Genomic DNA, 21426 nt, shown 5'->3' on the forward strand with positions numbered 1-21426 from the left:
ACCACCTGCTTCAAATGAACTGTCTCTTTACTCCATGGCCTTTGTTGTGTGTATCCATTACAAACTATATTTATTGGGTACTCACTAACTGTATCCACTCGTCTGGCCTTGAAGATGAGAAAGTCATTTTTCTGTTTGCGCAGTTTGTTGCGCAGGCTGAATGCAACGCTATGGCCGGACAGAGGAGGGCGCCCTGGACCGCCCGACACCAGGAAGACCAAACGAGTGCTGAGGAGGCAGGAAGAGGAAGAAATCAAATCTTAGTTATAAAGTAATGACCTCTACTCAAGCCAAACCAAGGCAATCCAGTCTTTTTCATGGTTATGTGTTTTGAAAATGTTGTGAACTTATACTGAAAATTATATTCAGACATACAACAAATGTCAGAAATAAAGGCTTTTCAGACCAAATATAAAACTTAAAAATACTCTTTTTGAATGTTTACTACCAGGACTCCATTTGCCCTTGTGTATAAGTGACTAATGTAGACAAACATTTAAGCAATTGGACTAGCATTAAATAGGGACAAAGCTTAACCCAGCAGTCGTTTAACCGGTTTCAAAGTACAGTAAACCTTCTGTTCCAATGGAATCCTGCTTATATTTTTTGCCGCCAAAATGCTGAGATTGTTGTTATGAGTGCCTGAAACCATTTTGGAGAGGATTGTACATGGAAAAACATGCTCCATACCCTTTTCCCTTAAATGGTGCAGTAGGACTCACCTGTGCTCATTAAACGCACTGATGTCTCGCACAGTGATGTCACTGTCGAGCACGCCCAGTAACACTCCGACCTGGCGCAGCAGCATGTCGCGCTGACGGTGGGAGACCTGCGACACCGAGATCTCCAGCACCAGCTCCACCAGGTCCCGCTCCCAAACGTCTGGTGAGAGAAACACAAGGTGAGAATACAGACTTTAACACAGGAGAAATACAGACAGGGGGAGGATGATGCAGAGGACTGTAGTGGGAGAGGAAAGGGGGAAAAGGAGACACACATGGGACTGATTGCAGGAACCATCTGACACTTTGCAATCTGGGAAACGGGCCAGAGCACGGAGAGAGGGATCAGTGTGTCTGTGCTCCATATGCTGCACAGTGACCTGCTCCACCTGCTGCGGTTAGTTGTTGAGTGTTCTATTGTGAGAATAACATTTGCAAGCACTTGTTTGATGGCAAAAAAACTAAATGCAAATACATCCCAACAGGAATTTTGTGATAAAATACTGTAATTTAACTTTATAGGTCCCCTATTATACTGTTTTTCATCAATATATTATGGGTCTCAGATATATACAAAACATGTCTCTGTGTTTGGCTCCAAATGCCAAGCAGATCATTGTAGCATCTGTTGAGGTCTCCATATTAGGTTGAATACTTAAAACGAAAGTTAATTACAATCAAATATATTCTTGTATAACCCAAAATGAAAATGCATTATATTTTTCTATAATCACAGTATATTCAAAACACAAGGGGTTGGTTGAGTTGAGTTTAGAATCCTGTTATGGGTGTGACTGGTAAGAGAGGGGAGACACTAGGCTTGTTTGAGACGAGCGAGACGGACGCAATTGCGATCGCCGTCTTGCTAGTGCGTTGTATGATGGTTAGTCATTTTGTCCGACTTGCTCTGGAGGCTCGCCTACATGAGACGTTGAAATATCACGGGACAAAGACGCCCGCAGACTTGAAAGCGAGGCGGCGCAGTTCCTCTCCATGGGCTGCGGAAGCGAAATGCTTGATGGGAAACGACTCGCTGGTATCTCGAGCTGAGCGCTCATTGGTGGTTTTTACCCCGTGCTGCTGATGAAACTCTCCAATTGGCTCGGCAAAAGTTTGTTGTTGTTTTGTGTCAGTTTTACGTCGCCACTTCCATTCACATTTTTCATCATTGTTCCACAAACTTCATCATCATGAAATTAATTATTATTATTAATTATCTATATATTTTATACTATACTTGCACTGCTTACCGTTTTTATACTTTATATATCTTAGCATATTCATACACACTGTTCATGCTGCTGTTTATTCATCATTCAATTCATTCTATATGTTATTCTGTAGATTGTGTACATTACTTTTCACTTTACTGCTTGTTGCACCTGGTTGGAAGCTAAACTGCATTTCGTTGTCTCAGTACCTGTAATATGCGCAATAACAATAAAGTTGAATCTAATCTTGAGCAGGAACAAATGTGTTTACTTAGTACATATCTGACATTAACGATTAAACACATTTGTGCATTCTTTAGAAGAGAGAAACTTGCTCCGTCATAGGCCTACTGGGTCAGGCTACAAGGAAGTGGAGAGGAACATATCACAAACAGAATACTACAGGATTGCTGGGAATACACAAAGTTCCAGCGGCGTGGGTTTGGCTGGACGAGTAAGGAGAGAACGAGGGCATGTGGAGTGGAGACCATAAAGTTTGCCAAAGCAAGCCCATTTAGCCGTGTTCCCCCATGGCTTTCCCCAGAAGCTAACATAGATGTGAGTATAGTAGAAGGGGGAAAAGAGTGGCAAATAAATGAAGTGGGAATCAAAACGAGTATGTTCCCAAACGAAAAGTATTACAATTACCTCAACATGTATACAGAACTAAGAAGCAAGAATGCGTGGGGATAGGCGTGTATCCCAGAATTCTAAATATCAATCTCAAAACGAGTGTCACATAACTTATAAGTTTATACAGCAGAAATACTAGCAGCAATTATTGGGCTACAAGAGGTTGAAGAGATCAGACCTGAGAGGGTGGTGATATGCACAGACTCACCATCTGCTTTGGAAAGCATACAGTTGACAATAACTGCTAGAGAAGATGTAATCATTGAAATTAACCATTGCTTACTGAGACTTCAGAGAAGGGCAATAGATGTGCCGTTATGCTGGGTGCCGGCACATGAGGGGGTTCAAGGGAATGAGCATGCTGATAAGTTAGCAAAAGATGCGTGACAGAAGGAAATAGCAATACCAGGTATATGGGGGTTATTCCCTATCTTTATTCAAGAGCGTGGTATTTAAATTTGAGAGCAGACTTTATTGATTTCTTTCCCTCAAACCCTGTCCTCGCACTCAAATAGTGCCTGCTTGCACTTAGATGTGCTCTGCTTCTGCTCAAACTGTACGCTTGCACTCCGATATATTGCTGCTTACAGATTTCCTGTGTTCCAGTTTAAAACCTTCTCCTCGCACTCAGGCTGTTTCTGTGCGCTCGTGAAATGTCTGCTCTCAGATTTCTTCTGTGCGCAGTCAGCTCTTTTGTGTAACAACCCTGTCAAAATCCCTCAACCAATAGGAGGCCAGGTGTCCTTGCGGGTGCGTTCGCTTCCTCTGGATTGTGTCGGAAGACTTTAATGTCAAAACTGTGAATTGAGGTTTCATATTAGTAATTGACCACAGCATGAAATATTCTGTATGATTGTCATGTTGTAAAGAGAGAAGATGAAACTCTGTACAAGTGTGGACCAATTTTTCTTCAAATAAACTGATCCCACCCTTTGGATTGGGACAACTCAAAATAAAATCTGCGCCCTCCTCTCCTGCTTGAAAGGTAAGAAAAGCACATCTGCCACAACTCTCACTTAGGTAGGGCCACATCTCATTACTGATATCAAAAATCCTTCGGGATCGCTTAAACAGATTTAGCGGGTCGTCTGAATTGAATCAGCAGTTAATTGAACCTGGTTCTTTAGGAGTTAGTAGAGGTGAGATTTTGCTGACGTTGGTGGATCTGAGCCAAGCAGTAAACTTACATTGACTCAATAACCTTTGTTAGGTCAATTAGTAGGTCTGAGTAATTTGCTGGAATAAATTAACAGCCCTCCCGACTCCGACACATCCCATAAACCCCTCTGTTTCAGCACTATTTCAAAAGTGCTGATTCTCTGTCTGCTACTTTAGATGAAAATAAGGAGCCACTCCCCACACCCCTCTGATACCCCTTTCACACCAAGGCTTTTCCCGTTCTAGCTCCGTGCTAGAGCTTTTCTGGTTCGGAACCGGTTTAGCTCTGTTCACACCACTCAGAGCCCGACTGGTGCTGCGTCATCGATTGCGTCATGACGTAACCGTTTGCGTGCCTGCTTCATAAAGCCAAACCGTGCGGAAACCCCTCACATCGACAACAACGGCAGATTGTATTTTAGCGCAACTCGTTTTGGTTTTGCTCTGTCGAAACTAAATGGAACGACTTTACTACCAACTTTACAGTCGTTACATGCTACGTTCAAGACTTCTTTACAATCATCATCAACTTCAACGACGATTCCGTAGGAGAAAGAAGGTAAATATACGTCCTATTCGATGGCGTTAGAGCTAGCTGTTGTTAGCCTCTGCATGCGCCAAGCTCAAAATACCCAGCTTTTCAGCATTAATTACTATGGTATAACATTAAAACGGATGCCCCTGCCCCCGACGTAAGCGTGACGTATGCGGTGCTTGCTTTCTAGACAGACAACTTTTTTGGTGCTTGAAACGAACCGGATTCCGGGGCTTAGAGGCGGCTTAGAGGCGGCTTAGAGGCGGCTCCGCTGCGGTGTGAACAGGAAAAAACGGTGCTTTTCAAGCTCCAGCTCCGAACCGGCCCTGGAACCACGTTGGTGTGAAAGGCGTATGAGAGATAATTGGTTAAAAAGAACACAATGGTGCTCTAGGAGGAGATTCAGGTGATAAGGTGGGGGGGGGGTTATCTTGGTTGGTGATTAGCTAATGGTGACACAAGCCAAAAAATTGTTATGACATCATAAAGTGGCCAAAATCTGATCAGCTCATTTTCATATAGATGGATCAGGACAAAAAGAGAGATAATTTTTTTACTGAAACATTCAGAATCTCTTTACACAGAGGGGACACATGTTTATGTATACAAGATATGAAAAAGTGGATTTTGCACAAAAGGTGACCTTTAAAGGAAACCGCATTTTAGCCTTCAAAGACAAAATATATAGAAAAAATAACAAAACAGGATTTTGAGTCCTTTCACTTTACCTGGTTTAACCACCAGTGTGCCACTGTCAGTACTGGTCTGCCCCTTACTGTCAGTCACAGTCAGGGTGAATCTGTACTTCCCCTCCACCAGGTTCCCCAGAAACAGCACTGGCTGGTGGTTAGAGTTGTTCAGTACATCCTATTGGAACACAACACAAAGAGGTGTTAACATGTTTCCCTTTGAATGATTTTCTTGTGTTCTTTTTTTCTTGTAAAGTAGATTCTTTTCCGTTTTGCGAACTACATTACCCCAGCTGCAGGGCTGCTATCGTCTCTGGTCCACAGGTAGCTGACTCCACCCTTGTCGTCAGTGGAATGGGATCCATCCAGAGAGGCGGTCCTGGCAGGCAGAGTGATGGTCGGACTCGACACAACGTGAGACACTGGAGGCTGGTCCAGTTCTGGAGGAAAATACACATGATCATTCACTGAGGTGGCTGCATTCACAGAGAGTTGGGTTAGTTGTTAGAGAATTAACTCTGCCACCACAAATATCAGTTGCAATTATCAAAGTAGAAAATGCTATCACACCAAAACAGCAGGTGTCGCACATGTCTTTGCATCTTCAAGTTTAATACTTTGGTAATTTGTTTGCATGTGAGCTGCACAACCAAACAAAAATACTTGAGTGTACATATTGACAAGGAGAGACTTTGACCCAAGGGAAAGTCATTCTTATTCCTACAGCTTTTCAACCTTTACTTATTTTATAATATTATAATACTTTGTGGAATATGTTTTATATTCATCCTATGTAGTTTAGTACAGAATATTCAAGGGTGTATATTGTGTGTGTGTACAGGAAATGCTTATGTGCATATACTGTGATTGTAACTATGTATGTGTAATGTGTTTACTTGGATTTTATAAAGGAAATAGCTAAAAGAGTTAAAAAATTAACAAACCAATTGAACAATGAGTTAGTATGCTCGGGCATGTATTCTTAACTCATCTTAGTCATGGTAATTCCAAAAGTAATCACCTTCTGGTGAGAAATAAAAACATTTGAAGTTAGAACAGAGCTATCGTTTTGTATAAAGAGTCAAGGATTGAACAGAATCCATCACTTCCAGCTTCACAACAGAACGCCTGCTCCAGATATCTGACACACAGACACACATAATGCATACAGAGGGACAGGACAGCAGGTATACACATTTCTCTCCACAGAAGAGAAACCACAGGGTCAGCAACTGTAAGGTCAAAACAACAACAAGAATATGACTGGAATTAATCACACATTCTAAATCAATGACAATCTTAAACAAAAATGACAAGACCAAAACGACCTCTGCTTCAAAACAAACACAGAATCACACTTAAAATGAATTTAACAGTGGATAATTCATCTATAATCATCACCTGTCTGACTCCGACTTTAGTTATCTTATTTGCTTATGAGAGATGGAATAAGTCTGCACACACTAATATCTACTAACCTTCTCTGACGATCACCGTGACAATGTCGCTGCTCTGCAGATTCCTGTCATCCGACACGGTCAGGGTGAACTCATACGTGCCCACCTCGAGACCTGTCACCGTTGCAACAGCACTGTCTGCATTTTCGATCTTCACACCATCAGGACCCCTGGAGAAAGAGGGTCAAAGGAAACATCCTGATACTGAACAATACAACAATTATTGTACACTTGAATTAAACTGTATATGCAATGAAGCTTTTATCCGCTTATGTTTCAATGATTAAATCAACTAGTTGTCTGCAGACAATACAAACAGCCAGCCGACATGAGGATGCGTCTGTGTTTGACTCACTTGGTCTGTTTCCAGTGGAAGGTGGCTATCTTCTGGTCGTCTCTGCTCTTACCGCCATCCAGCGTGGTTCGATCCACCGGCAGCGTCAGCTCTTTCTCCGGTCCTGCATCTGCTACTGGAGGCTTGTTGTTTTCTGGAGGATTGAGAGTGAGAGGAAACTAAAACCACACCTCCTTTGTAGAACCAGCAAGAAAGAGACACAGGAGTAACGGCCCGTCCACACCGCGGCGTGCGTTGAAGCTTCCAACGCTTCTGCCCATTCACTTTGAATGGGGCGACGTCACTTTTAGCCGAACTGCATTTTGGGAAGCGACGTGGAGCGTTGCTGGCGTTGCTCGCTTCAAAAGTTGAGCAATGTTCAACTTTTGGCGCCTCGGCAGAATCGTCAGCCAATGAAATCCCGTTTATGCAAATCTGCCAGTACAAGCGCTAGCCAATCAAACTGTGTGTATGCTGGGAGAGACTACGCAGGTCATTTCCTCATATTCCAAAAAATGGATGGAAAATTCATTATAGCGGTAGTGAATCACCCGGTGCTGTATGATCAGTCTCTGTTCATCTACCGGGATACAAACCGGAGGAGCAAGGCATGGAGGGAGGAGGCAGAGACAGTGGATGAAACTGGTAGGTTTTCGCCTGTTTGGGGATTTTATATCCAGTTTACTTCGTTTTAACATTGCTATTGCTTTGTATGTCGGGGGCGGGAGATTCATGTGATTGGTTGTTGGTCGCAAAAAAATCCCCAAGCTTCAGATACGCCCACCTCCAAGCGTCAACGCACGCCGCTGTGTGGACGTGCCGTGAGTGGAATGATGGCTGTCGAAAGTGTCTGGCTGTCGTCTGCGCATAGAAGAAAGCCATGTGAAGCACAACAAAATCAACATCCTTCAACTATCATTAAATGTAATCAATACTGTTGCATTGAAATCCTTTTAAAACTATGTAATTCTGCATATAAGGAATGTTCTCTTTTTTTTAAAGATTATGTTTGGCTTTCTTATAGTAAAGCTGAAGATAGACCTGACAAATTAATAGTTTGACAGCTGGACCAATTCTTGTTAGAAAAATTAAGTGAATGTGCTTTATTCAAAAAAATGAATGAGTGAGAAGAGGACACCAACCAAGCGTAAAAAACAGTACCAACCGATAAACCCCGCCCACTATGACACAGAAAGGACGACCCGATGCGTGAGGTTTAAAGTGCATTATCAAAGAAGAGCAGTTATTTTCTGAAATACCACACTCTGACTAACACAATGCCATTTCTTTCAGATAGTATGCCTCACATGGTTGACCTTGATTGACCTTGCAGATGGATGTGTGCTCTCATAAAAGCTTCTGCTCAAACTCTACAGAGCTTCTTGCAAGTGTGTGTTTGCAGTCTACAGTTCACACCGGGTGCTTATCAGGTTGAACGTACACATGCAGGGTAAGCAAACAGATCGTTCTTACAGCAGCTTAGGTACTGACAAGAGCTTCACACATTATGTAGGCCGAGTATAAACACAGCTACATTACATACTGGTGCTCGGTATGCACCTCACACTTCAGGTGTATGTTTTATATAAACTGTGGAAAAATGTGAGGGCAAACAAAGGTAACACAGGGCATATTGAGTAAAGATGTGGTGGATTTTAAATGTCGAAGTAATAGTTTAATTGTAGTTTAAGTGGTGCTTAAGTGATAAGAGAGGCTTAATAACCCAAGGCTATCAAAACATGTAAGACATTAGTGATAGTTGTAATAAATGTATTTAATCAATGCCTTCAGCAGCTTGTTAACAAAGTATTCCTCAAAACTTTTTAGTGCAGACACTATTCAAAAGAGCCAAGTTGTTATAATCAAGAGTTCTTTTTTACTACGACGTGTACCTGGCTGCACAATGACGGTGACCTGGGCAGTTTCCTGCTGTCCAGCGGAGTCGGTCACAGTCAGCTGGAAGGTGTAGTCTCCCTCCTGCATAGCAGACAGCTGCAAGATGGGCGTCCGCACACCCTAAAGAAACATGATAGCCATAACTCTCTTATCCAGTGAAACATTTGAAAAATAAGGATATGCACAGTCCCTGAGTATCTCACCTGCATCTCCACAACTTTGTCTTTGCTCTCAGGGCTGAGGGACCACTCGTAGGACAGTGAGTCGTGGTCGTCCGTGCTCTCGTTACCGTACAGGGTGATGGAGTTGTGTGGCAATTGGATTACCTGGATTTAGTAAGAGGAAAGACAAGCATTTTGCAATGTTAAGTCAACCTAGTTCACATTCATATGATTTCCAAAGATGGTGCTTAAGTGCATTAAAGAACTGAATCATATGATAGATGACAGAAAATAATTCCGACCTGGTTAGGTCCGGCGTTGGCCACAGGCGGGTAATCCTTGGCTTTGTTGACCAAGAGGATGGACGGCGTCCAGTTCTTGGCTCCGTCTGAGTCGGTCACAGTCAAACTGAGATGGGACATTTATTAGGGTAGAACATACAAACTGCACTGCACCAATCAAAGCAATTCAACCACTGACTTAAATAAAAGCTAGCTAAAAAATGAGAGACGCACCGATCGATTTGACAGCAAGGTTACAGTGTTTGATCAGTCTAATTGATCTCACACAGTATATCAATTTAGGTTGCACACATCGTGGCACAGACTGTAACGTCACAGTTGCACACACCCACACACCATGTCGCAGGAAGTTCGTATTTGAATTTCGTATTTGAACTTACAATAGATTTGAAATCTTCTAGGAGCAAAAAATTAGCATTTCTAATATTATACTGATGATGATAGCCATATAATAAATAAAAGCATGGATGCAAACAAACTATCTCCAACTGAACAGTGCCAAATCAGACATCATCATCATCGGCCCCCCATCCCGTATCAAAGACATCCAGAATTTCAACTTCCCCATTGACAGCCACACTCTATCCCCCCCCTCACATCCGCAACCTCGGAGTCATCTTCGACAGTCAGCTCAAATTCAACCACCACATCAATCACATCACCAGGACCGCCTTTTTCCACCTCAAAAACATTGCCCGTCTCCGCCCATCACTCTCCTCCTCTGCTGCTGAAACCCTGATTCATGCATTCATCACTTCACGACTCGACTACTGCAATAGCATCCTCTACGGCATACCATCCAACCTCCTCAATAAACTCCAACGCATCCAGAACTCTGCTGCCCGCCTCCTCACCCACACCCGCTCCCGAGACCACATCACTCCCGTCCTCCAGAACCTCCACTGGCTCCCCGTCCGTCAAAGGATCGACTTCAAAGTCCTCCTCATTACTCACAAAGCCCTCAACAATCAGCCCCCCCCTACCTCACAGACCTGCTGCACCACCACACCCCTTCCCGCTGCCTCCGCTCATCAGAAGCCAACCTCCTATCCAGCCCCACCCGCACCAATCACCGGACCGGGGGACAGAGCCTTCTCCATCGCTGCCCCCTCCCTCTGGAACTCACTCCCCCAACCCATCAGAGACTGCACTGACCTCACCACCTTCAGAAAACTCACCTCTTCAATCTGGCTTTTAATGTGTGATTGTTTTTGTATTATTTGACTTTCACTTTAACTATATATTTATTTGTTGTTCCTTTATTTTATTTTCTCTTCACTATATATGTAAAGCGTCTTTGAGCACCTGTAAAAGCGCTAACAAATTAAATCTATTATTATTATTATTATATAAATAGAGAAAGGAGGCGCAGTTCCAAAAAAAACCTGACTCTTTGTTAATGCTTGAGTCAGAAGCTTGCAATGTATTTATCTAAAAATTCAATTGAAACAAAGAGCATCTGTACTTGAATGTGTAGTTCCCGGGCACCAGGCCAGTGAGGGTGAGGACGGGTGTGTCTGCAATGGCCTTCTCCTCCCTCAGGGGCCCTTTAACCTCTTCCCAGTGCCACGCCACTACCTTGTCATCATCGGTGCTCTCTGAGAGGAGGAGGGAGGACATAGAGGAGGAAGGAGGGCACAGAATGGGACAGTTTAATGCATTTTATATCATGAAAGGAAAAGGTAACATATTTTAGATGCAAGGTCTCTCTCCCTCTGCGTCATGGGACACTCACGGCTGCCGTCTATAACCGTAGAGCTGGTTGGCAAGGAGATCTCCTGGAACTTTGGGGAAACTACGGCAACAGGGCGCTTGTTTACCCGTGGCTCTGTCAAGTGGAAAGAAAGAAATGAACTCGTTTAATGGAGCAGTCATGCCACATCTGCTGCAGCGGGAGAGACACAGCATGTTACTGCTGAGGCTAACTAGCATTAGCATGTGGAAACTGACATTATCAATATAAAAAAGACTAATTACACAGAGCAATAACAACAACTTGATAATTTCTGAGGCTGTAGGTTGCCCTGTTGTAACAAAAATATCCCCTTAACTGTTTTTCATTGAATGTTCCTCCTGTTTATTTGCATTTCCATGTTAGACATACATTATTGGGAATATTTAGGCTCATTAATCACATATTTGTCTCAATCTGTACAGAATTAAATATAGATATATTCTTTCTATATCAGTATGTACAATCTAAGGGACAATATGGTGGGACATTGAGCAACATCAACATGCCCAAAAACAGACAACCTCTTCTCCATCATATTATTGCCATGTGTGTACCAGCATCAGCCTTAAACACTAACATGTGTGCGCTACTGTATATAGCATTTACATCAAATCATGTCGAGTTTTTATTTATTTATGCAGCTACCTTGGTTTATATTGAAAGGTGGCACATAAATCTATCCTACTTAGATGACAAAATATGGCGATTTTTCGACCTCACCTGGTTTGACTGTGACATTGACGTAACCTTCGCCACGAGCCCCCTCCCCGTTCACCATCACCTCGAACTCATACAGACCCACAGTGAGCTGAGAGAAAGAGAAAGAGTCAAGCATACAGAGGAACTGATCTTTGATTGTTCTTCTATGTCCTCCACACACCACTGATCCAGAGTCTGTGACCTTTACCTTGCTGAGCTTGAGAGTCCTGCTGTGCTTCCCTTCCATCTCCCCGCTGTAATCTTTGGGATGAGTGATCAGGCGCCAATCAAATGCATAGGTTGTCTCTGTGAAGACAGGGCAACATTTAACAAAACTGCTGATGCATTTAATTACAAATCTATCAGAGAAGGATCATTTCCATACGGCAGGTTTTGTTATCTGTTGAGAAAAGATCAAGGGAATAACAAAATGAGGACGTGCACAGCTCTTCGTGACTGCAGCATCTTTTTTTCCAGTCTGGAAGAAATGATCTGGCAGGTGTTTGGTGTGACGTACAGTGTGCTGACGGAGATTCAGGAATACAACCGTCAAGCAGGTTGCGATTCAGTCCTGCATTACTGAACACCAAAAATACCAAAACATGATGAATGACATTCAGTCTGCAATAAATCTAATTAATTTAACAGACATTTTCAGACAGAAACAGTCTCCTTTATACTTACACTAAAAAAAGCATTAAACGGGCCCTATTCTGCTCCTTTTCAGGTTTACATGTATATGTTGCGTCTCTACTGTGACATGTCTCCAGGCTTCAATGTTCAAAAAGCTCTTTATTTTTCTCATACTGCCTGCGCTGCAGCACCTCTTTTCACCCTCTGTCTGAAACCAGAGCCCAGTCTGCTCTGATTGGTTAGCTGGCCAGCTCAGTTATGATTGGTCAACCACTTAGAGATGTTACGCCCCTTAGCCTTTCACGTACAATGTGTTGGAGGGCTAGCCAATTGAAACGCAAGTGATAAATAGTGATGTCACTATGCCACGGAAGTAAACAAACGATTAGTGTGTGGGAGAGAAACTCCCTCTGGAGGGAACTTTGGGGTTTTAGTCTTTGCAGACCATTTAAATGCACAGAAAACCTACATAACACAATAGAGGAAAGAGAAAAATCCATTTGTAATACAATTATCTTACATATTAATGACAATTCTGCATAAACAATCTGAAATGACACGATTTAAAACATTGTGTAACTAGTTTCCAGGTAATAAACTTCAGTAATATTTCTAGTATATCCATGGTTGTACCTGATTTGGGTGGTGGGACCACAAAGGCGTTGAGCTCGATGTCACTGCGTGGTAACGTGACCTCCACACTCTCTCCTGCTGACACCACCAGCTCCCTCACTGCGGGGAGGGACAACAGGGCAAACCAAACAGAGATGAAGCCAAAAGTACAGCATGGTGCGAGTGGCAGTGTTCATTCAACAGGAGAAGAATACATAAAAGCATCTTGGGTCTAGTTACACATGAAACACAAATGAAATGATTCCAAAAGATTGTAACCAACTGAAAGCTATTAAAGAATTGGCAAAGAGGCTTCCAGTGTTTCGGCACCAGGGAGCAGTTCGGTGCCTTGCTCAAGGACACTTCGGCAGTGGCCAGGATGCGAACTGGCACCAGCTACTAGTCAATAGTCTGTATTTTTGGTCGGGATTTGTACCGGTGACACTTAGATGAGCAAATAAAGTCCCTACAGACTGAGAATGAAGCCTATTAAATACCCTATGCTACATTTATACTGATAGAAAAGACAAATAAAAGAAAACTGAGTGAATTCAACACCAACATAACTGTACACGAGTGATTTACTGTTGCAACACCATAAAGTTGGGGGACTGGTGAAAGGGAAATTGAAAATATAAATCAGAGTTATTGTATTCTACGAAACATTAAGAGTGCTTCAGGAGTTTCGCTTTCTCCAATGTCTCCAAAAGAAATGCCGTTCAGTTGCATGTACAGCTAAATGTGATGCAGTCCATCAGCGTATCCAAATGTGTCAGATTCACTTTCACTGTTCATCAGATCTCATTCAGTGATGAAATATCTTGATTTATAGTTTGTAGTTTGGATACAGCAGTTGACTTTCATATGACTTGGGTGTTTTTGTTGAAACCAGCTCCTCCTGTTACTGTTTGCTCTCTTATGAATATTGGTAATTAAAAGAGCTACAAATATTTTTGAAAGAATGTTAAAATGGTGTTATTGCCTTTCGGGGAGGAGAGCCTGATCATACGAGTTATTCCTGTTTGTCTCAGCACATTGCCGTTGCTTGGACTCATTTGGCTGTCGCACGTGTTGCTTTCATCTGGAAAAATAACACCTGAGCAGTCTGCTATAAAATGTGTGGGTAGTGTACGCCTTTATTTTGTCAATCATCAGCTGCTAAAGTGAAAACAAAGGCAGAAAAATGCAAGCTTAAATGGACAAAGATGTGAGTAAAAAAAGAAACTTGTGTGAAATCTCGCTCCAGGGCTGCAAAACCACATTGCTGCTGCTTCTACATTATTTAGTAGCTCATTGTTAATCAAGACATATTACTGAACAAGCCTAAAATAGGTGATCGCTGACACTAACGGCTGCAGACAGTAGCGTTCTTACCGGCATGAGTTGGAGGTGTGGTGGAGGCCTCTGTGTTTGGAGGCGTGATGACGGAACTGCCATTGGAAGACGAAGCAACATCTACGGTGTCCGTTGAGTTCTGCTGGGAAGGAGCTGGAGCATTGTCGGCACTCCCATTGGCTAACTGGCTATGGGTCTCCTGGGCGACGGTGCTGGGTTCTGTGGGAGTTGGGTGACCTCTTTCCTGTTTGGGACTTTCCTGTAGAAAGAGTCAAAGAGTATGGAAACCTAGAAGGATTATTTGTAAACTACCCTCGATGATGCAGCATGTAGGAAGGGTGATTGCATGAATGAGGATGGGAAGTATTAGAAATAAAAGTATGACGAAAAAAAATGGCAGGCTTATTTCAGTGCTGTTACAAAGAGCTAATTAAAGCAATCTGCTTCCAAAAAAACCAAGATACAGGATGCAAAGGATCAACCATTTCCAAAAATAACAAATATTATGTCAAGTTACCGTTTTGGCTTGGTCTCCTGTGTGTTTTCCTGCATGCTCTGCGGGAAGAGCTCTTCTAAGTCTTGCTCTGATGGTCGGGGTCTTAAAGTAAAGTTGCAAACAAGACATTTTATTTTTACAAAAATATTTTATGAAATCCTATATATACAGAAACACTTCAAAATCTTCTGATAGCAATTCCAAATGCTCTCCCAAATTGAGCATTCTGTGTATCCATCAGCATCATTTTATTTATGATATTTAAAAAGAAAGTCAGTAGCTGGCTGTGACTTAATGAAGGTAACTGAAAGCAGATTTTATAACCACACTGACTGTGTTGACTTTACCCTAAGCTAAATGACAGCACCATCTTGGAAAATGATCAAATCAGTTCAAATCAGTTCAGTATAGATGTTGCTCCGTACCTTTGAGAGCAGCTGAAGGAGGCCGAGGGACTCCTGGTGGGGTTGGGGCAGGGTGTTGATGGGGCAGCCCGACTTCCTGGTGCAGCGGAGGAACACACACTGCCCCCCGAGGCTCCACACAGCCGTGCAGCTGGGGTTCAAGCAGCAGGCCTCCCAACAGGTGGCCCCGCCTCTCCCTTTGGCCAGAGAGTGCCATCCAAGGCCGATGGTGCTGCTCCAGTGCATCCCCAACACCCCACCAGTCACCCGGCACAGATTTGCTGAAACACCTGGAGGGGGATAGAAGGAAGAGAAAACAATGATGTACTGCACTGATGTCCAATCCCTGTGAGAGAGCAGTACTGTGGCAACATGTTGGTAGTAGTTGGTCATGATATAGTGCCGACGTATTTCTTTAGGTAAGCTCACACATTAGAATTACTGTGGTTTTGAAAACAGAAAGTCGATAGGATTTTTCCATCGGATTTCCGATCATTGCAATAAATATTAACAGCGGCAAAAAATGTAGCAAGATAACCTTCACCAATAAACACACATTTTATGATTTTAGAGCTTAAATGCAGCCGCCAGAAGTAAAGAGCTATAAACTAACCATGCTACGGTTGCAGGATTTCAATGACGACAGCACTACGCTTCTAACTGGTCATTTGAGTTTGTGGGCAGCAGACCTCTGGAGCTTCTTCTTCCATTTCTTACTTGCATGACGTGATCTAGCTTGTGGTCATGGCTGTGTCAAATGACTATTTTTCAAGAGCGCTAGAAAAATGCAGTAGGAAGATGAGTTTCCCTGTTCGGCATGATGACGGTTAATGTCCCCGATAACCTTTGTGGTCTCAATAACCTACTTAAACAGTCACAAGTGGAGTATTTACTAATGTTTTTCAAGCCCCTTCACAAAGCCTGAACGTCCCTAAAGCGTATGTCAACAACAGACCCTATTTCAGGCATACAAAAAAAAAAACTTTAAACATTTATTTGACTTTGGAATAGAGGAACAGGGATTTGCAAAGATGCGGACTCATTAGTGTGTTTTACGACTCATTCCTGCAGCACACTATGCGGGTGAAATGGAGGACAACAGTTAAATGTTATAAGCTCATTTTCATGGCAAAGAAAGTCTCTAAAGTGTTTTGTGTAGCGTGTGGTTTGATCAAAAGGATCTGTCAAAGGATCCGCTACCAGGCAGCGCTTCCCAGGCTTTTCAAGATTTCCCTTGTTTATATCAATCAGGCCATTGTTGGGTACTCCTGGCATTGTCGAAGGCAAAGGGGCAAAGTGAAACCCACAGTGAGACTTTTCACAGATTAGGCTCCGACTGAACGTTTCTCAGAAGAGCAGACAAGCAGCCGCGATTTCAGCAGTCGGCCAAGTCAGTAGCGGAGAGAGGAAGTTAAACTTTGCCGTGACAAAACAAGACAGTGATTAAAACCCAAAGCACAGTTTGCGGTACGCACCCAACTCCTCCCTCCAAGCCAGAACACATCCGAGTCATATCAGCAGTGCAGTGAGCTGGTACACTAAGCTGCCCTTTGTGCGTGTTACTCTTCCAGGGCATTGCCAAAAACTAATCTTAGTCAGGTATGAAATGAGCTCAATGAAATCCAGCTGTTCTCTAACATGCTCAAGTAATTGTGTAGACAGCTACAATGGAATACTAGGGACTGTTAAATACCACATACTGTGAAATACTACGGAATGTAAAATACTACAGACGGTAAAACAGGGTAAATTGAGATGTTATAACCCACAACTACTCAAATGAATGACCACCACAACACAAAAGGTCAAACTAGCCATATATACATAAAGACAAATGAAAACTGCTGTGTCACTGTAAATGATGGAAACTGCAGTGACAATGACAATTGTTTTATTTCTGTGTTGCAGTTCTGAAAGGTTGACACAGGGAAGCTGATCAAATCAAAACAAGTGTACTATCGCATAATGGAAATACTGGTTGTTTTAATTGTATTCATTTATTAACAGCCTAGTATTCTGCACTGCATTTGGAAATCTACTGTCAATAAATGTAGCTAAAGTCTTCTACAAGGCTGAGTGACCGGATAAATAAAGAGATATAGATATATGTTTATGTGAGCTTTTGTCAATATCCCCACATATGAACAAGGTATTTTATTATTACAATAAAAACGTATTTTCATGACGAGGCAATAACAAAAAGGTGAATCAAATTGCTGAATTATAAAATGTAATACCAGCATTTCTGAAACTAGTGTTTCTTAAACTCAAAGGAAAACCTGAAAAACATAGTTTATGAGACCCTGCTGTACCCATAACTGTTGCTGCCATGGCAACAAGAAGGCTAAGGTTGACCCCCTCTTTGTCTGTCCCCCACCCCTCAACACACACATGCATACTCACAGAGGCACACACAGACACAGACACACAGTAGGGTTGCCAACAGTCCTGTGTCTCTCCGCCTCAGATTAGGAGGGCAGCAAACAAAGTGTCATTACAAGATTCCAAGAAGGATGCAGTCCCGCCCTGAGTAATCAAAGGCATGCGAATCTACAGTACAGATTAACACATGTGGTTCAGTCAGTTGTGTTTAGGGCGACACTTGTTTGTCTTACCTGTGGGAGAAGACAAGACCAAGAGGTAGGTCAACGTCAGGAGGAGGAGGTGAGGTAAGCTCCAGGTGAGCACCTTGTGGTGTGCATAGGACATGACGACCAAGGACCTAGGAACATTTGATAAAACCAAGTTAGTATTATTCATAATAATAATGAATTATATTTATATAGCACTTTCCTCAAACTCAAATACTTTTTACAGTATAAGGCAGGGTTGATAAACAAAGACAGTCAACAGGGATGGATTGACGGGGGGGGGGCTTAAGGGTAGACAAAGGTGAAGAGATGAGTTTTGAAGCGGGATTGGAATTTGTTTTTTATATATATAAATATATATATATATATATATTTGCATCGGACACTTTCATTGAGTGTTTAAAGGAAGCGTCAAATGGAATATTTTGATGATGTCGTCACCCTAAAAGAAAATACTTGAATGATTGAACACAACTCAATTTATACTGTAATAGTGATAGTTCATCAACTATCTTACATGAATATAACTCAGTATGACTTGAGTTATTTAGTGTAATATTTTCCGAGCCAGAACTGATTTTGTGGTTAATCAAATGTTATTTATCGAGCTGTTAAAATGCTGCCAGACCACATTTTGGTGAGTGCCTCCTTTTGAGTGCAGCAAAGAGGTGGCTGGTTTTTGACTGCAGTGAAAATAGTGTCATTGAAAAGGTGAACGCCCACAAATTAGGGCTGCACGATTTTGGGAAAAAATCTAATTGCGATTCGAATTGCGATATTTGTTTTTAAGCGACCCAACGGAAGTTTATTGTAAAATGCGGCCATAACTCCGGCTAGGAAGGTCGTATCAACGTGCTCCCGTCTCTAGCACCCCGCAGCCCGAGCTACGAGTGAAAAAACTAAACTTACATGAAACTTCCGTTGGGTTGCTTTAAAGTCAAGCTTCAGTTTAAGATTCACCCTGTAATAGAAACACGTGATGGAGCATTACTAACCTGACTCAGAAACCATCTAGGAAAGCTCCATTGGAAGCCATTTGGAAAGGGCAGGCACTTTCAAAAGCACTTGGCAGGTGATTGGATCAATCTGTCTATCACCTTCTATCATGGGCTACTTCTGATTGATTAACAATGGCTGGTACATGTGGAGCACAGCACTTCTGATTGGTGTGGATGACTGACACACAATAAAAAAAAGAAATTGTAAAATAAAAAATTGTAAAAAAAAAAAAAAATGTTAAAGAAAAAATCACAGGCTATGCGATTTGATAATCGCATCATTTAAAATCGCGATTTCGATTTAAAATCGATTAATCGTTCAGCCCTACCACAAATATGGATTGAGGAGGATTCTTTTGTTACATAAAATCATGATTGAGTTTTGGATTAGCTAACAATTCAGTGGTTAGTGTGTTTTAATGTTAATTCTATCTTCATTTAACAGAAGTGGACAACCAAAATAACATGAAATAACAAAACATTAAATGGAATAGTTGTGAAATACACTTTATGGCTCTGATGCCAAGAGTTAAAGGAGAAAACACATTCATGTCTGTAATAATTTGAGAGGTAAACACTCAAGATATTGGAAGCATTCATTCACAAAACCGTAAGTGTCATACTGAGACTGAACAAGAAAAGATTTAGATCAGAAGGTTATTTCTAATTTCATCACAGCCTCTCATTAATTTTACACACTGATCTCTCTCTCATCCCCAATCAACATATGGCAGAAGAAGATATACTTAATACCTTTCTCCCGGCCAGGCGCAGGAAGAAGGAAGTGAGAGGGAGAGGAGTTAGGTGGGCAGCCAGGTGCTGTGGGGCGACGGGTGAAGACGGGTCAACGCCAGCACTCTGAGGAGATCCAACATGGCCGTCTCCGGGGCCTTCACCGGCTCAAAAGCTCAAACAACACTAGAGAGTGCAAGAAAAGATAATAAAAAGGGGTTGACAAGTGGATCATTTTATGTCATTGATGAACAAACCTGGACCACATAGGACTGAGCGTTCAATATTACCGTATACTGGCTCTTAGTGGAAATTAATCCATTTTTTCCATTATTATGTTGTACAAATAAATGTTTCAATGCGAACTCAAACTCAAAAGTGAGTTATTGATGTCTTTGTTTTCCACATGACAAGACTAAGTGGGAAATGTGTTATACACCGTGCTTTAGCTCTTTAGAGAAGCACTTAAAATAATTTGAAAAGCTTATATAACATCAACTTTATAACAAAAGTTAATGCAAATTACATTCAATTCCTTTAACTGCAGAGAGCAAAAATAGGAATGTTTCTTCAAATCTATAGTATAGTTGGAACGTAGCATTGAAAAGATGGTAACGACAAACACTATGTCATCAAAACACAGAGGAAGAAGGAAAACATAAATTATATAGTTTAGTGGTCTGTTGGAAACACACACTTCACTTCTGGCTTACATTTCCTGATTGAGCCTAGCCGATAACAAATTCTGCTAATATCCTGTTGGCTGTGACTCTTAAGAAAGTGAAACATGTTTCACATTCCTCCCGACTCATATGCTATAACTTTGCATATAAGGTAAAAGGTGTCTCTACGACAGGTGTCTAGTACCTCTGTCATAGGCATATCTCAAACCATTATACAACAACGTTTATTATGTCATCTCTCTGTCATTGGTCGTGGTCGTAGCATAACAACAAATTACCTTCTTAAAGTCTTGTCTAGAGATTTAAGAGCCGTCACAATCTAAAGTTACTTTATCCATTTTAACAACACTATAGTAAATATAACACATGTTTTTATGATAAAGTCACAGGCCATCAAGGCCCTTTGGGTAACATCCTAACACTTAATGTTCTTTCCTACAGGAAGTGTGATGAGGAAGTTTCTCATTTCAATGAAATTACTGAAGATAATACATTCATGCTGCAGAATAATTACCTTGCTGAATGAGTCACAAGAAAAAGAATCAAGCACTGTACAAAAAAGAATGAGCAACAATAGGTTCCCAGCTGATAGGAATCTGTTGTCTTGAGATCAAAAAGTAAATTCTTTCAGGTAAACTAACACTCCAGGAAGGCACACTCATGATTTAATGAGGAATTCATGATGTAAAACAGCACGTTTCCCCCTCCAACATTTTCATTGCAAGTTCTGACAGCAGAATGGGATACAAAAAAAGAAAAGAAAAAAAAAGGGGGAGTGAACAGTATAAGTTCTGGGACACTGTGTTCAACACGTATGCAAGCTTCTTCTACCACAACGTCCCACCAGGAGACTATTATGGAGCAAGCAGCTTTCACAAGCATCTGCTGTGCAGACAGTGTAGATGTTGGCCAAGCACTGTACATCCATATTGTTGAAAATAATATTACTTTTTCTCTGTTTGTCAGTATTTAAAAAGACAATGCACATGGTGATACTCGGTCTGTAATCCACTCTGTAATATTTCAAGATAGTAGATTACCTTGGTTAAGGCTGTTAAAACCGTTATATACAAATGTTCAAAGGTTATCACTAGGCAGTAGGCACAGATCACACACTCTCACGAACTGCTGACACAAACCTGTATGATCCACATGTCAATCTGCATTCCTGCGAATGGACGCTTGAGCCACAGCACTATCCTTCAGTGCTATAATCAACAGCTCAGTAAATCCCAAATCCACAAACAGTCATCAGTCCTCCAGCACTTGTTTTTCTTTCCCAGGTAAAAATAATCACAAAGCTATTTTTTTCTTAACTACGCAGCCAGTGCTGGTAGAGACTAGAGTGTGTCCAGCAGGAGAAATGCTCAGGTGCACTCAGTCACCTGGGCTGATGACAGCTCAGCCATT

The 21426-nt window shown here is 41.9% G+C and overlaps 1 protein-coding gene across 2 annotated transcripts in view; it reads right to left on the reverse strand.

Annotated features, from left to right (window-relative positions):
• Positions 1-21426, reverse strand: part of kiaa0319l (KIAA0319-like ortholog) — a 37134-nt gene that overhangs the window by 4313 nt on the left and 11395 nt on the right. Inside the window, exons 1-20 of one of the 2 annotated variants that reach the window (XM_071204803.1) lie at positions 20531-20755; positions 19355-19519; positions 17628-17734; positions 15034-15302; positions 14630-14710; positions 14152-14371; positions 12799-12897; positions 11741-11838; positions 11554-11641; positions 10834-10926; positions 10564-10696; positions 9099-9204; positions 8839-8961; positions 8632-8755; positions 6761-6893; positions 6427-6575; positions 5237-5388; positions 4988-5126; positions 723-882; positions 86-228 (exon numbers count right to left, since the gene is read on the reverse strand). In XM_071204803.1, coding sequence (XP_071060904.1) covers positions 86-228; positions 723-882; positions 4988-5126; positions 5237-5388; positions 6427-6575; positions 6761-6893; positions 8632-8755; positions 8839-8961; positions 9099-9204; positions 10564-10696; positions 10834-10926; positions 11554-11641; positions 11741-11838; positions 12799-12897; positions 14152-14371; positions 14630-14710; positions 15034-15302; positions 17628-17721 — 2404 coding nt within the window. In that variant the 5' untranslated portion in view covers positions 17722-17734; positions 19355-19519; positions 20531-20755. Of the gene's footprint in view, positions 1-85; positions 229-722; positions 883-4987; positions 5127-5236; positions 5389-6426; positions 6576-6760; positions 6894-8631; positions 8756-8838; positions 8962-9098; positions 9205-10563; positions 10697-10833; positions 10927-11553; positions 11642-11740; positions 11839-12798; positions 12898-14151; positions 14372-14629; positions 14711-15033; positions 15303-17627; positions 17735-19354; positions 19520-20530; positions 20756-21426 lie in introns of those variants that run through there. The other variant, XM_034095049.2, reaches the window with a different exon arrangement.

This window comes from Pseudochaenichthys georgianus, chromosome 11 (genome assembly GCF_902827115.2).
Source record: "Pseudochaenichthys georgianus chromosome 11, fPseGeo1.2, whole genome shotgun sequence".
NCBI classification, from domain to species: domain Eukaryota; kingdom Metazoa; phylum Chordata; class Actinopteri; order Perciformes; family Channichthyidae; genus Pseudochaenichthys; species Pseudochaenichthys georgianus.